The 16,725-nt window shown below is 34.0% G+C and overlaps 1 protein-coding gene across 1 annotated transcript in view; it reads left to right on the top strand.

The window, feature by feature from the left end:
• The window catches only part of Glrb (glycine receptor beta), an 80,847-nt gene that overhangs the window by 44,358 nt on the left and 19,764 nt on the right, over positions 1–16,725 (top strand). The window contains exons 5-8 of the mRNA XM_090343203.1: positions 8,393–8,622; positions 8,723–8,805; positions 10,455–10,595; positions 16,328–16,480. Of these exons, the coding sequence (XP_090199329.1) occupies positions 8,393–8,622; positions 8,723–8,805; positions 10,455–10,595; positions 16,328–16,480 (607 nt within the window). The remainder of the gene's footprint in view (positions 1–8,392; positions 8,623–8,722; positions 8,806–10,454; positions 10,596–16,327; positions 16,481–16,725) is intronic.

The following is a 16,725-nucleotide window of genomic DNA, read 5'->3' as shown; positions in this document are numbered from 1 at the left end:
ATTCTTTTCACCACCCATGGATTGGTTGGTTTTCATGGTGAAACAACTTTCTAGATATAATTAAGAGAAACTTTTCAAATGCCTTAGTTGTAATCACAAGGATCTTACAAGACAGAAACAGAAAGGTATGAGCCAATGGTAGCAGTTCTGGAAAAGGAAGTATACAGATGGCATGATGAGAGGAAGGATCATGGCTTAAAAAGTGCAAGTGACCAAGAGAAGCTGCAAAACATAAGAAAATGGATGCATTCTCTAAAGCCTAATAAGGAATCAGCTTGTAGAGAGATACCTTGAATTCAGGCTAATAAAACTGATTGAGGGCTTGTAGACCTCAAAACTTTTTAATTGTGATATTTTAGATTACTAAAGTTTTGGTAGGTATCTTACAGTAGCAGTAGGACACTATAATATATGATATGTATTATTCTTAGTTGTATTGCATTGTGATTTCATTGTAGCTGTTACCATATACAGAAATGATAACTTCATCAAGGTGAAAGAGAAAATACAAGTTTTCATCAAAAACTTCTTTACCTTTTTGCTTGCAACCAATATTGTATAGCATTAGTGTTTAAACTTTGCAAGTTAGTGTTACATTAAATAACAAGGAATATATTCAAGTCTTATTTTCTCATTCTAGCAACTTGACTTTTGTTATCAATGGATACAAAATATTAAATCAACAGCATGAAGAATCATAAACTTCCCAGGCTGTCATAACATCATTTATTCTTTCCTTCTTGATAATAGAAGGGTAGTGGGCATTTTCTAGATACACCTTCGATTACAAGTGACTCCTAGATGTGTTTTATAGTAAAAACTAAATATAATGGTGTTGTGGGATGATAAAGTGATTGTGGAACCCTCTTGAGTCAGATTAATTCCCTAGTAAAAATTGCTTATTTTCAGCTACCACCAATGGTTCATGCCTATAATCCTAGCTACCCAGGAGGCTGAAATCTGAGGATTGAGATTTGAAGCCAACCCAGCCAGGAAATTCCCTGTAAGACTCTTATCTCCAATTAGCCATTTAAAAACTGGAAGTGTTGTTGTGGCTCAAAGTGGTAAAGCACTAGCCTTGAGCAAAAGAGCTCAGTGACAGTACCCAGGCCATGAGTTCAAGCCCCACAACCAGCAACAACAGCAACAAAAAGATTACCTATTTTCGTCTTCTGCCAGATGAAGATGGTACACCTAGAAGATAGGTTTCTGAGGATCCTGCCCTGGGCAAATACTGTTCTTAAGCTTCTCAGCCTCTAGAACTGTAATCAATAAATTATATTGTTTATAAATTACCCCATACATTTGGTTTTTATGGCATAGAAATATTAAGACCTATCAAAAGTCACTGCTATTAAAATAGGCTGTTATTTATTTGGAAAACAAAATATCCATAGGTAATACTAAATAACATTTAACTAAAATCTTTAAAATTAGGTATGAAAGAAAAACCACTAGGATATAAACTAAACACTTTAATTGACAATTTGTTTATAATTCTTATGTGTAACTTTTAACTGCACTGTCCAACTATTAAATCCTTTCAGACTTGAATTCTAACAGCTTTGTTCATAGTACTTCAGTTATAATTCTCCCAAATACTTCAAGAGTGATCATGTTTCTTGAATATATTAAAATAATAGATTAATTACATTTTGAACTTGTAAGAAGTAAAAATGACACTCGACAATGCTAGTCTAATATTACAAAATGAGGATAAATAGTTCTTACTAGCAAAATATCATTAATAGAGCCTAACCACTTTAGTGTCTTGTTGTAAAATGTTTTATTGCCTTAAAGAAGCAGTTTAATTTGGTTGTTAATTGATCCTGAAAATTTCAGAGAACATCCATTATCCAGATAATGACTAATAGTGTGCTATTTGGAATTAACAATTAATAGTATTTGTCACCAAGTACTTTAAAAACAATTAAGTAATTTCCCACTGATCAAAGCAGTCTGTTTCTGATGGGAATTTGTTCACTGAAAAATAAATTAGAACACTACAATTAATGTGACAGAATAATTGAAAATGAAAATGAATAGGTTTCAAAGAGAGTTATTTTAGTATAGCCCATTTCAAATGCTAGTAACTGCCAATTCTTTGGAAATTCTCATTAAACATTAAACAAAGAATACTACATGATGAGTCTTTATCTTTTAATTACTATCAAATTCCAATTATTAATACAAATTTAAAATTTTAAAACATCCTTAAATGTTATATAAGATTGCTGTAACTTATATGGAGTACAATAGTATGTAGCTACATAAATAATAGAAACACACCCTTGAAGGTCTTTCAAAATAAAATAATAAAACATATTAACCAAAAATAATGAATTGAATAAGATGATAAGGTAAGGTTGTCAGTTTGTGTGAAGCTCATAAGAATATGACTGATGAATATCCAGTAAAAATAACATTTTTAAAAATTAGAGAAGAAGCCAGACACGGTGGCTCATGCCTATAATCCTAAGCTACTCAGGAATCTGAGATCTGAGGATCCTGGTTCAAAGCCACCCGGAGCACTACAAAGCCCGAGAGACTCTTTTGTTTCATATATATTTTATCGTAATTAATAGAAGGGTTACATTATATTCACCATATAGAATGTGCATTACTTCACATTCATTGATACCCTTTCTCATGTCTTGGTCCCCATTTCCCACCCTCCATCCCCACGCCTCATCTTGTTTTCCTCCCTTCCCTATCAGACTTCAAATAACCAAATATGCATATATAGAATATATCAGATAACCAGGTGAAATACTGTAACAATATGAGATAACCAAGGGACAGCAAAAGAGATGAGAGATAACATAGTACATTAAGGACAACAATCACTCATTATAGGGCTTTTGTTTCTATATCCTGGAGGTCCTTTCATTTAGTGTCATTCTATATGGCCTTATGTCTCTAGGTTTTGTTCTATTGTAAATGTCTGCTAGTAGAGCCCAAGGTTTCTACTGATTATGACAAATGAGGGAAACCATTAAGCCTATGTTCCTTTGAGTCTAAAGACCGAGAGACTCTTATCTTCAGTTAATCACCAGAAAACCAGAAGTGGCCCTGTGGCTCAAGGGTAGGGGAGTTAGCCTTGAGCTGAAGAGCTTAGGGACAATACCCCAGGACTGGAAGAAAAAAAATAGAGAAAAGATATGAAGTTTGCAAGATGTATTGAGCTTACAATGATGCATCTTGAAGCAAAATGTACAGCATGCTGAAAACTTGTACTGTGCTGACATTTTTTTTGGAAGTAAACTACTTTAGGAATGATTGTAGGTCAGTGATCACTATCTGGCAAAAACTGAATTATTTACACTTTATGCAGTACTGATTAAAATGAAAGCAGCATATTACCACTGCCACTGGTGTTTTTTTTTAAATTACCATAGTACAAAACAATAACTGTCCAAGTATGTCCTATGCACTTCGCATAGGTCACCACATGTACCCCCCCTTAAAAACCCTATGTTGTAGTGTGAAGTAATGCACCTTCTATCTGGTGAATATAATGTAACCCTTCTATTAATTACAATAAAAATAATGGAAAAAATTTAAAAACATATGTTGTAACTTTATTGTTATTCCTGCCTTATATTGCTTTGTTACATGGTTTGTCTCAGTAGGGTTCTCCACACTGTAAGTTTTTAATGTTTCCTTTGTGTTGTAAAAACAGATAAAGCAATATTGGCTATTGGCTTTCTCCCCCAAAAACAAAATTGCTTAGCATATAATTCAGACTCACATTTGTCTAACTTTAAGACCTTTCAGATCTGAACATAGGTGTCAACTCATTTGGTTATTTTAAACCAATCACCAGTCTAGGGTCTATATTCTCAGAACAAACTGTTTTTCCTTTGCACAGCCTTTTAGATGGACTTTTTACTGATTATCTTTATCCCTATAGTTATTTCTGTAAATGCAGAAGTACTAACAGATGTACCTTTAGTACTCAAAGCAAGAAGAGGAACATATGGCTAATAAATCATATTTGAATGAATGAATGGCTAAGAGATCAGTCACCTAGGAATTAGGGACAATTTAAACAAATGCTTTTCTAAATGTATAGATGCATTCTGTGACTATATTCCCATATTGAAAATGGGAATAAAGCTAGCTTATTTATATAGTAGGTTTTATATGAAAAGTTTAAAAGGTCTACACTAATATTTTATTCAGAAATCACATTAGACTGTTACAGTTTTGTCTGATTTTTTAATTTCTTTTTGTTTGGCATTACATCAAGAAATAGCTCTGAGCAAGTAGCTCAGAGTAAAAGCTTCTAAGATGCTATGTGAAGATTTGGGTCAGAACCTTAATGTGTCCAAGCTTGTGTTCATTCCCAATTATCTGACTCTCTGAATTAGATAAATGTAATTTTGTGAGAGTCATTGCAATGATATTTGAACTACAGAGGAGGGTGAATGTTAAAGAGTAATGTCATTCCTACTTTTCTGCAGATGGGTTTTGGTTTGTTCATGGCTCTTTATGTACTGCAAGGATTTTCTCTCTACCACACGGCCTTCTTTTGAGAAAAAAACACTTTGAACTTGGTAGGCTGATGCATGACATAAACATAGTTCTGAGCTGTGTAAAAACTTTGATTAGACCTCTGAAATTCAGATTTGTGGAAATAATGCACATGAGGAAGCATTATGAAAATTGTCATATTTAACTGTGTACCACAGTGCACACATGCAATCTAAGCTATTGGAAGGCAGGGGTAAGAGGATTCACGTTTGTAGTCCGTAGGAAAAAGTTAACAGAATCTTACCTCAATAAACTAGATGTTTGTGGTTGACAGCTTCAATCCCAACTATAAACAGAGCAGGTTTACCCTCTAAGGCTGGATCCAGCCAATACATGAGACCTCATCTGAAAAATAACTAATAGCAAACATGCCATGTATTTAAGTGTGAGGCCTGACAACAAATCTCAGTACTGCCATAAAGTAAAATACTCTAATGAGTCTTCGAAAAGAAAACTAATTTTGCTATATTGTTTTCAATTGAAGTAGCTAATGATGTTTTTCACTCAAGGATGGAATACTACAAACTGAGCCACAGTTTCACTTCTGGCTTTTTGATAGAATTGAAGATAAGAGTTTCATGGACTTTCCTGCTCAAGATAGTACAAATCATGATTTGCACATCTCACCTTCCTGCATTGCTAGGATCACAGACATGAGCCATCAGCAACTGGCTAAGAGGCTTCATTTGAAGAAGTCCATTTATGTGTTTATGATCATAATAATCACCCCTTTACCATTCCTCTTTCTCTAGTCACTTTTTAAAATTTTCATATCTGTATATATTTTCTCCATGTTCACTTCTTTTCCTCTTCTCTATTGTCTGCTCCTTCACAGTAATGCCTCCCCTAGAAAGAATTCAACCTCCTACAGCGGGATCATGTTGGTCTATGTTTCTGATTTTAGTATATATGCTGCAGAAGCCAGTACACTAATGAGGTTTTAATATTTCTGTCTCTGTACATGTATGTAATATCCTGTTAAAATAAGGACACCTAATATTAGGCTAAAATAAGACGTCTTTATCTTGGAGAATACAATGATCTCTAAAATGTCACTTCATTTGTTTTTAATCAATCCTTATTTCTTGAAAGGATTTAAGGGTTATGATAATAATACAAAGTCAGGTGAGTAGTTCACACCTATAATCCTAGTTATTCAGCCAACTGAGATCTGAATGTCATAGTTAGAAGGTATCCTGGGTAGGAAAGTCTTTATCTTCTCTGGGCAGGAAAGTGAGAGTCTTATCTATAATTAATCACTGAAAAGCCAAAAGTGATGGGGAGAATACATCCAAATCCAAGGTATATCCTCCATAATTAAGGACCAGGGAAGGATGGTGCAGAGGAGGGATGGGTGAGAATGCTGAAAGTGGTGACATTGATCATGATATGTTGCATTCATAAAATATTTTTAATTCCTTTGTACAACTACTTAAAGATAATTTTAAAAAATGAATACTAGTGTGGAGGTGGGTCAAAGAGAGACAGAGTAATATAGATGGAAAGGACAGGCGTATATAGTCCTTATATTCAATCTACAATGTAAAAATGGAATTAGGTAATTTGAGGGTGTGAATGGGTTTGGGAAAGATAGTTTACTCATATACTGACTTGTTGAATTAAAATATCTGTGTGCAATTACTTATAATAATAATAAAGGAAGAAGGGGAAAATAACTAAACTTTGCAAAAAGGAATCTTGTGGCTCAAGTGGTACAGCTGAGCAAACTGCTGAGCAAAAGAAAAGCCCAGAATCAGAAATTCAAGTCTAATACCAAAGTAGGAAGAAGGAGGAGGAGAGAGAGAAGAACAGAGGGATGAGGAGGAAGAGAAGGAGGAGGAGGAAGATGAAGAAGGAGGAGGAGAAGGAGGAGAGGGAGGAGAGGAAGAAGAAGAAGAAGAAGAAGAAGAAGAAGAAGAAGAAGAAGAAGAAGGAGGAGGAGGAGGAGGAGGAGGAGGAGGAGGAGGAGGAGGAGGAGGAGGAGGAGGAGGAGGAGGAAGAAGAAGAAGAAAAAGGAGGAACAGGAAGAGGAGGAGGAGGAGGAGGAGGAGGAGGAAATATTTTTTTTTAATACAGAGAACTAACTGGAATCAGAGTAAATGTGCAAGTTCAGTACAAGGACAATTGCATATGTCCTTGAGGATATGAATTGCTAATGGAATTTCCTTGAGGAAACTATGTAGGATACTTACAGAAGTAGTTGTATACATCTTCCAGAGGAAGTCTTCATAGCAAAATCTCTGATGGTTACCTGTTTTGGTAAACTCCTTACACTTCATATGCTCAGCACATAGTATGTAACTATATGAAGATAAGATTGGGATGCATGAAAAAGCACAAAATATGAACTAAAGAAAGTTCTATCATAGTAGCGTAATGAAGCCTACCAAATATTGTTTGGAAAGGAAAAGAGGGAAACTAAGAGTACAGTGAAGAGGGTGAACTTGATCAAAGTACATTATTGTAAAATGAATGGGAAACTTGGAGAGAATGAAGAAAGGGATGACATTGTCCCAAAAGAAATGTGTTCACTATTGACTCATGAAATGGTAACCCCTTTGTACATCATCTTTATGATAAGAATTTTAAAAAATATTTAATTAAGAAAAAAGAATCTATAGAAAGGTCCAAAGTCCATGGCTCATGCCTATAATTGTGGAGGCTCATAGCTGAAGATTCCTGTTTGAAGCCAGCCCGGGCAAAAGTCTGTGTACTCATCTCCAGTTAACCAAAAACTGGAAATGGAGCTGAAGTGGTAGAGCACTAGCCTTGAGCAATAAAACTCAAGGAGAATGCCCAGGCCCTAAGTTCAATCCCTGAGAATGACACCAAAGCACTAACAGTAACACAAAAATACCTCATACTATTAATATATACTAATTAAATAAGAAATGTTCATCTTGGGTATTTTTGTTTGATGTCTTTGACTACAATATAGGACTATAGGTTCAATAAAAAGCTTATGAATTATATATAGATAATCTCATGATTATTTATTATACTGATAGTCGATACCTGGTAGTTAAGTCATAATGTTTATTATAATATTTTATTTTATTTTATTTGCAGTCCTGGGGCTTGAACTCAGGGCCTGAGCATTGTCCTTGGACTTTCTTAAGGCTAGAGCTATATCACTTGAGCCACAGCAACACTTCTTGCTTGCCTTTTCTATGTATGTGGTACTGAGGAATCAAACACAGGTCTTTGTGCATGCTAGGCAAGCACTTTACCACTAGGCTAAACTCCCAGCCCCTATCATAATATTGTAAATGCATGTTTACATGGATTGATTCAAAGACATAGTTATATAATGATGGACCTTAATAAAATAAAAGAATCAAAACAACTTGGATTTTGACATTCCTGTGATTCTTGGTGATATCAAGCACACACCTTATTCACTTTTAGTTTGCTGCTTAGAAGATAAATGGTGATATTTTCCCCTGCTTTCTACCGTTACTTGATTTTGTCCTTCATCTAGAGGAAGACAGCGAACTTTGGGAGCTCTCGTCCTTGCATGCTGATACCACCTAACCAGTTTGAATTGTTGGTGTCTATATTTAAGGAACAATTAATGGCAAAGTTATATTCTAACATTTCACGAGCCAGTGCGATGAAAAACATGTTTTGAGAATAAGATAGCCTCAAGACTTTTCTCTTTTCATAATGGTTGAGATGGGACCCTGGTTGATGTTGGAAGAGTAAAATTTCTTATTGCTAATCATATAACCCTTTTCATTCTAGTACGAACACATCCTCAAAATTAGGAACAAATATAAATGTGGCCACGTTATTTTTTAAGGAACGAAAAATAACCTTAAGTAGACACATCCACACATTTCTTTATTTTTCCTAGGATTACAGAGTTAACATCTTCTTGAGACAAAAATGGAATGACCCCAGGCTGAAGCTCCCTAGTGACTTTAGAGGTTCAGATGCACTGACAGTGGATCCCACAATGTACAAATGTTTATGGAAACCCGATTTATTCTTTGCAAATGAAAAAAGTGCCAATTTTCATGATGTAACCCAGGAAAACATCCTACTTTTTATTTTTCGGGATGGAGATGTCCTTGTCAGCATGAGGTACCATTTGATATTTACCACGTCTCTATTTATTGTCAAATGAATGGATCACATAGAGCTGTACATGCAGTACTTCTTATCTCCCTGTTCCTGCTTTCAGGTTATCGATTACTCTTTCATGCCCTTTGGACTTGACTTTGTTCCCCATGGACACACAGCGTTGCAAGATGCAACTCGAGAGCTGTATGTAAATAACTTCCTAGAGGTTATGAAACGCAATGCTTATGTCTAAATGAGATATCTTATTAACACCTTATATAACTATGATAAAACAGACCTGTTTTAGTCATAAGTAATTAATAGTATCACTACATCACTTGAGAGAATTATAATTATTCTTTTACTCTATCAAGCCATGCTGAGATAGACAAATCTTTTCTAGTCTGCATTTAGTTCAGTTGATGTGAATCTTTGTACTTCTAACTTTCCTTAAGTGCCCTTCTCTTGTGAATGAGCAATAAAGCAAATGTCAAGAAAACAACATGGAACAATAGCATCATCTCTGAGTTTAAAACCATGTTTTCATGGCAGAAAATTTGAAGACAATTTAAAATTTCTCCAAAATCCAGCCAAGAAATTGCGTTGGATGAATGAAAAAATATTTTAACAAGATTTGAGCTTTTTAGTTTATAAATATATTCTGAATATATTAATCAAAATTTTCTATAAATGCATAGAAAAATGATGTATTATATTTTTAAAAATGTAAGCATGGAATATACATTGAAATATTAATATAAGCAGGAGAAGTACTCTTCAGCCTGGGTACTTAAATGTCATGACTTAATTCTGTAAGGAGTAATAAACAATACACTTACAAAACATATGTGCTTATTAAAATTTATACTTACTTATTTTGAGTTATTTATTGGTTTTAGAATAATACTGATTTATATTACCTTTAACGAAATTTATTTTCTTCGAACTTAAGTATGAGATTTATATGTTTATATATCTTTAGGGTTTATATGCATTAATGTATCTTTTTATAAAAATGTGTATTTTGTATATGCACATTTACTTGATGTTTTTAAGTATTATTATCATTATCATTATCATTATCATTATCATTATTATAATTTGTTACTGGCCCTGGGCCTGGGCTCTGGCCTTGAGTTGTGTTTTGCTCAAGGTTAGATTTCTATTACTTGGCCTACAGCTCCTCTTCTGACTTTCTGAGTCACAGTCTCACAGACTGCCGTTTGGTTTTCAGTCATTATCCTCTGATCTCAGCCTCCTGTAAAGCTAGGATTATAGGAACAAACCACTGGTACCTGGCTGTAATATTTTTAAGAACAGATTACCTCGATGATTCAGTCATAGACTGTTATATGCCATACACCTTGAACTATGGCTGTAGTACCTGTGATTCAGGAGACTGAATGGTGATGTCATAATGCCCATTTGAAGAATAGCTTTGTATTATTCACTGTTATTCCTGGAAGAAACTGTGCAGTAATTTCTTCAAAATATAAGGAACTTAAAAATTTCTGGGTCACAAAAAGCATGATTGTAAACATATACATCCAGAAAGATTGTACCCCAAGTTTTATTGACAGGGTTTAAAGAATTCTGACATGAAGTGGTGACATATATAGATAGAATGCTCTAAGAATTTAGCGATTAAACAAGACATTGGTATTTGAACTTGTTCTGTCTTTAAAATGATTATCTGTGACTCCTGAGATAATATTCTTATGAGTGGTGTGAATTTTACTTCTCAGCATAAACTATAATGTCATATAACAATCCTATTTTCTTAAGACAAAATAATAAAAGCATTAATAGCTAATTTTCTATCTAATATTTTATTTGCTTATTTTTGTTTATAGTTGGTTATACAACTGATGATTTACGATTTATCTGGCAGTCAGGGGATCCTGTTCAGTTAGAAAAAATTGCCTTGCCTCAATTTGATATCAAAAAGGAGGATATTGAATATGGCAACTGTACAAAGTACTACAAAGGTACTGGTAAGTGATTTCTCTTAATTAAACAAAACAGGTATATTCCTTTTTATTTTACTTTATTGTTAGGGTGATGTACAGAGGGTTGCAGTTGCCTTCATCTGGTCGTAGGAGCATTACTTCTTGAATATTGTTACCCCTTCCCATGTTTTTCCCCCACTTTCCTTCCTCCAACCCCTCCCACTCATCTTGTTATTCCCTTACCTTCCCATTTTCAAATACCCAAATAAACATATACACAACATACCAAGTACCAAAAGTCTGATTCAGTAACAATATAGGATAAAACTTAGGGGGAAAAGAAGAAAAATGAAATAGCTTCACATAGTACATTAAGAACAACAAACACAAAGATAAAACTCTTGTTTCCATATCCTGAAGTTCATTCCACTTAGTCTCATCCTATATGGCTTTTGAGCCATTATAATCCTCCAAAACAGATATATTCTAAAGATGCACTTAAATACTAATACAAGCTTAGAGAAATGATTGAAAAGTAGCTGAAGTAAGTTTCCTTTAATCCTATTTTCTTCACAATTGTATGTTAAATCTCTCAAAGGATTGCATTCATTGAATTATTTTGATTAGCAGATAAATGTGTTTTTCTGTATATGTCTACCAGTGAGAGGTTTTTCATTTTTAATCCTAGCCACGCAAACTTTCCCAGAGAGTAGTTTCTCAGATGTTACCAATAAATTTTGCTTTTAGGAAGACTTTTTCAGGGCTAAACCTTGTGGATATGAACCATGTCATCCATCTGTATTTATCAATTGTCTTCGTATACAGTGTGGGACCTATTTTGTTAGCTATAAAAGAATATTGATCTTCATGCTTGGCTAAAATCAAGAGTGTGAGATAATTGGGCACCAATGACTATTCCCTTTGTGGTATTTTGCCTAAATCCTAGTACAGCTGATCATGAAAAACACAGAGATTATCTTTACTCATTAAACTGCAATGTGTTTTGCCAGAAATATAGCACACACTGCTGTTATACTACAATTGCTGTTTAACCTTATATTGTGTACTAGTGGTTATTAGTCATTGAGGTTGTTAAATGCTGTTGTTAGTGTTATTTAATTTAATAGTAGTTAAGTAATAACCAATTTATCTTTTAAGTTGCCACTCAATACTAATTCTATCTCGAGAATGAAATGGTGACAAAAGATAAAAATGAAGTTTAACTTTATGGCAATATTTATATTGATTTGCAATACTGTAATTTCTTTCATTTTTTATCTTTCAGTTGTTTATTTTGTTTCAGAAGGCTGGACAAAGCATCTACATTCTAGAATTTAAAAGTCACTACACATGGGAAATGCTTATATAATTTCTTATTATGTAGTATAGTAGTATAACCATGTAGAATTTAAACAGATAAGATATATGAGCAGAAGGCTATATTATTACACTATTGAATATAAAATATACCTATTTATACAATATTACAAATATCAAGGAACTAACTTTAGTATTTATTATTGGCTTCCAAATTCATTGGCCGATTATATCACATTTTAAATAAGCAATCTTTTCTTTTATAGACCTTATGTTCATTAGCACAAGAGAAATAGCAATCAACTAACCATGCTGTTAAATAATTGTCAAGTTTTAATCCAGAAGCTGGTAACTCATACCTGTAATTCTACTTACTAGAGACAGACCAAGAGAAAAGTGTTCAAAGGCAAATCAGATTACATTTTCAATTAAGCAGCAAAATACTAGACTAGAGATTAGGCTCAAAAGTGCAGGGTCAGCCATGAGCAAGCAAGACACAAGACAGTATGAGACTGAACAGAAGTTTGGAATAATAATAATAATAATAATAATAATAATAATAATAATAATGTATGGCTAATATAGTGCAATTATATAATTATAAGTAAATCTTAATAATTATTAATAACAGCAACATTTTTCTAGTAAGATAATGTTCTTAAAAATGACCATCAGAGTACTCAGTGAAGTCATAGGTGCATAGGTAACTCTAAACTAGCTAGCTTGCTCCTTTATACAACACATAAAATAAGTAAAGTGCAAAATAATTGTCTGGTGGACTGACGGACTGACTGACCAACTTGACCAACTGACTTTCTATCACAGTACATGGGGATAGGTTTAGCAATCCTTGACCTATCTGAGCTCCTTCAAGTGGAAATTACACCTGTTCGAGATTGACAAGTCATCTTCTGGGAGTATTTTTTTTTTTGCCAGTCATGGGATTGGACTCAAGGCCTGAGCACTGTCCTTTGTCTTTCTCTCAAGGCTAGAGTACTACCACTTGAGCCTCAGCACCACTTCCCGCTTTTTTCTATGGATGTGGTACCAAGGAATTGAACCCGGGTCTTCGTGCATGCTAGGCAAGCACTCTACCACTAGGCCAAACTCCCGGCCCTTCTGGGAGTATTTTTTTCACTGAGAGACATACTTAAATAGATGGTTTGTTGACATCTTGCTAGAAAAGGAATTATATTAAATGCTTTACAGGAATGTTATGATTTATTATCCTAATAATCCTCTAATTTATGTATCTCAATATCCTCTGACACATTCGGCTAATTAAGCAAAGTCACCTTGAGAAAGGTGATACTGTTTTAAAGAATCACTAGAATATTGAACTTGATACTGTCACACTACCAATTGAGTCCTGTTATAATTTGAAAATAGTTATCCATTTCCAGATTATAAAGTTACCATTTCAAAACACATAGAGTCTATGCTGTTTGGGGAAGTTTTTACACTTTTACTGGAGCTTGAACTCAAGTTCTACCTTTCCACTCAGCTCTATCACCTATGACTGTCAACTGTTTGAATCATTCCTCCATTTCCAGCATTTTTCTGACCAATTGGAATAAAGGTCTTCTTGTTTTTTTCTGCCTTGTCTGACTTCAGACTGAAGTCAGCATCCTGAGTAGGTAGGATTATCAGTACGAGTGACAATTTCTCAATTTATTTATAATGACAAGAATAAAACTAATAATATTATTTGTAATTAGGTGTTACAACACTACATAGATTGTCTTAAAATCATTGTTGTGTTCAATTTTTCACTTATAAGATCCCTGCTCTTTATAGATTCATATTCTAAGGAAATAAATAAGTAAACAAACTAAATGTACATATTAGTTCTTAGAAGGATATTGGATGTACCATAGAAGAAAGAACTTTGTTGATTGTTCAAGAATTAGAAGAAAAAAAATTATGTCATTTTTAATTCATCATAAATAAGCCCTCTAAGATCTTATTAGCTACAGAAAACAGCAAAAAAAAAGTCTTACAATTAAAAATTCTCAATGCTTCCAGTCTTGGGTACTTTATCAACATTGACATAAGCCATTATCTAAGGATAAGTAAAATGTGTTTGATGTTTGGATAATATAGAGAGACTAATTTAAAACTCATTCATGATGTGTGGAAAATTGAGCAAGAAGGTTAGTAGATACTTATAATAAAGCAATGCATAGGCAAAATTATGGCCAGTATATAATCTGCATAAAAGTAATGACTCAGCTTAACTTTATTATAATTACCGTTTTCTAGTAGCTAAGTAACAAAGATGGGGTGATATATGGGAAGAAAGTATACAAAAAATCCGAAATTAGGATCCTGACTGCATAATGAAATAAAACCTTATAGGAAATAGAAACTAAATTGAATTTTCCCAGTGAACATTTATATCAATTAGCTGCCCACCTGCCTCTCATAAATGCAACAGTACTAGGGAAAGATAAAAAAAGATCAAATGTTTCTCATAAAAGTTTATGGAGCAAATCACCATAATATCAGACATATTTTCATGTTGAACACATCCACGTCTTCTGAAACTGCTCCAGTGGCACCTGGGCAAAAGGAACATGGCAGAAACTCATTGCACAACATAGGACTAATGTCATCTAGGATGACAATATGGTGGAGTGGAATAGAAAATGTTAAAGTGTGCTACTCTACAGTAAAATTTTAGGATCTTTGTCACAACCAAAATAATAGTGAAGTATATATATATATATATATATGTGTGTGTGTGTGTGTGTGTGTGTGTGTGTGTGTGTGTGTGTGTATATATGAACACAAATGTATTCCTTTCTACTTCACATTCAGTAAGTATACATGCAGTGGTATAAATAAAATATACATGAAAAAGTGATATTCTTACAAAGCAAGTTTACCTGGAGCCACATTTTAGAAAGTACTGAGATCCTTCTTAAACGCAGTATATTAAAGGTTATGATTCTGAATATTGCAGGTGATGGCTAGTTAGAAACATATGTTCTTGTTTTCAGGCAGCAAGAACATAGAGAAAGGTTTCTTTAATATATTTTCCTAGAAAGATTTGATATATTGCCTAGTTTTCATGAAAGTAAAATTTAATCAAAAGCTATTTCTTTTTGTTTTTGATATAATATGAATACATGAGGCATAATTAGGATTTACTTCTGTTCCAATCAACTAATTATGTTGGTTCCCACTTAGCTTTATTGTCTATCTGCTCTCTCAGAGGCAGCAATAGTTGTAATTCAAACTGGGTAAAGGAGAGTTTCCTCATCTAACTTTCCTGGTATCAGAATACAAATAGCCTTTCTTTTAGTCAGCGTTTATTAAGAGCCTGTTGAATGTATATGCTTCTCTAGGTACTGTCATAAATAAATATGCAGCTGATTTCCATGCCACACTTATGAATATTTATTTTAATTATGAAGACTAGGCAAATATCACTTTTTATTGTAAGACAGTTGCATCATCTTTTCTGGTATAACTGTTTTGATTAATCTCTGCTCACTTATCTTCATTGTTTTCAAATAATTATACACAGTTTAAGTAAAAAACAATTGAAGCTATTTTAACTTTAGAATATATATGTATGTATACATATATACATATATATACACACAGAGAGTAAATAGCCTTCTTGTGTTTAGTGTAATCCCTAGTTAAAATAATCTAGAACACCAGGAAGTATCTCTTGAGTAAGAGGAAGAGATCCAAGAATATTTTTATCTTTCATTTATTTTCTTAGGCCCTCACAAGATTACGAGTGGTTCATGATTTGGGAGTTACTTGATATCATAATGGTCCTAGAATTATGTTGCAAAGAAGTCTGCATCTGTCTCAGCTTGTGAAAATCTAAGTTATCTTCTCCAGTAGAGATCTTCAGAGGCAGGTGTGCAGGAGTGAAGACTGGGCAGGAATATGTAGAATTCACACATTGCACTCTTTTGTGTGGATAGACTGACACCACCAACATCTGGCCTTTGCTAATGTTTCCTTCCTTCCAATACTCCCTGAGTTTTTTTTTAATTAAACAGGTTTTTTTAAAGATATATGGAAAAATGTTGTAAACTGTATGTACCTTCTCCACAGGCGTTCTACATATGACTAAAAATGTATTGTGTATTCAAAGACCTCTCCTTTCTGTTTTCATTTTCTGCTTTTATTTCTTGTTCCCATAGGGCATTTTGCCCATAGGACACACTTGTCAGTAGTTGGCTTCGATTGGTTGGGTGTTCAGTAAATGTGTTCTACTTCTCATTTGTAAAGAAGTGACAAACCATCAAGTTGAGAATGTTCCAGAATATCATACTTTGGGAGCACATAAATTATGTACACTTAGGAAAAAACTGTGTAGTGGTGTTGACATTTAGTAGCTCTGGGAACAAGTGTCTTATGATTTCCACATGTAGGAATGACTTCTGCAGATGGACATATCTGAGAACTCACCCCTGTACTCTGTGTTTCTAAAGGCTACTACACGTGTGTAGAGGTTATCTTCACCTTGAGGAGACAGGTCGGTTTCTACATGATGGGTGTCTATGCCCCAACTTTGCTGATTGTGGTCCTCTCCTGGCTGTCCTTCTGGATCAATCCAGATGCCAGCGCTGCCAGAGTGCCGCTGGGTAAGAGTTTCTCTACCTTTCTTTTACCTCAGGATTGTGCTGTAGAAGTGGAGCCTTCCCAAGTCTGAAATTGGAAATTCCCATAATTGGCTTCAATATAACAAGTCACAGTCCGAATGCAAGTGCATTCAAAGACTTGTATCATATCTATCAGGCCACATTATAGGAAATATAAATTTTGTATTTAACCTTGATTTCCCTCTCTAATTAATCATGTAGTATACATGCAAATATTCCAAAACCAA

This window comes from Megascapheus bottae, chromosome 13 (assembly GCF_031878675.1).
Source record: "Megascapheus bottae isolate mThoBot1 chromosome 13, mThoBot2.hap1, whole genome shotgun sequence".
Taxonomy (NCBI): Eukaryota; Metazoa; Chordata; class Mammalia; order Rodentia; family Geomyidae; genus Megascapheus; species Megascapheus bottae.
Note: the sequence above shows the minus strand (reverse complement) of the source record. Positions and strands in the feature narration are given on the sequence as shown.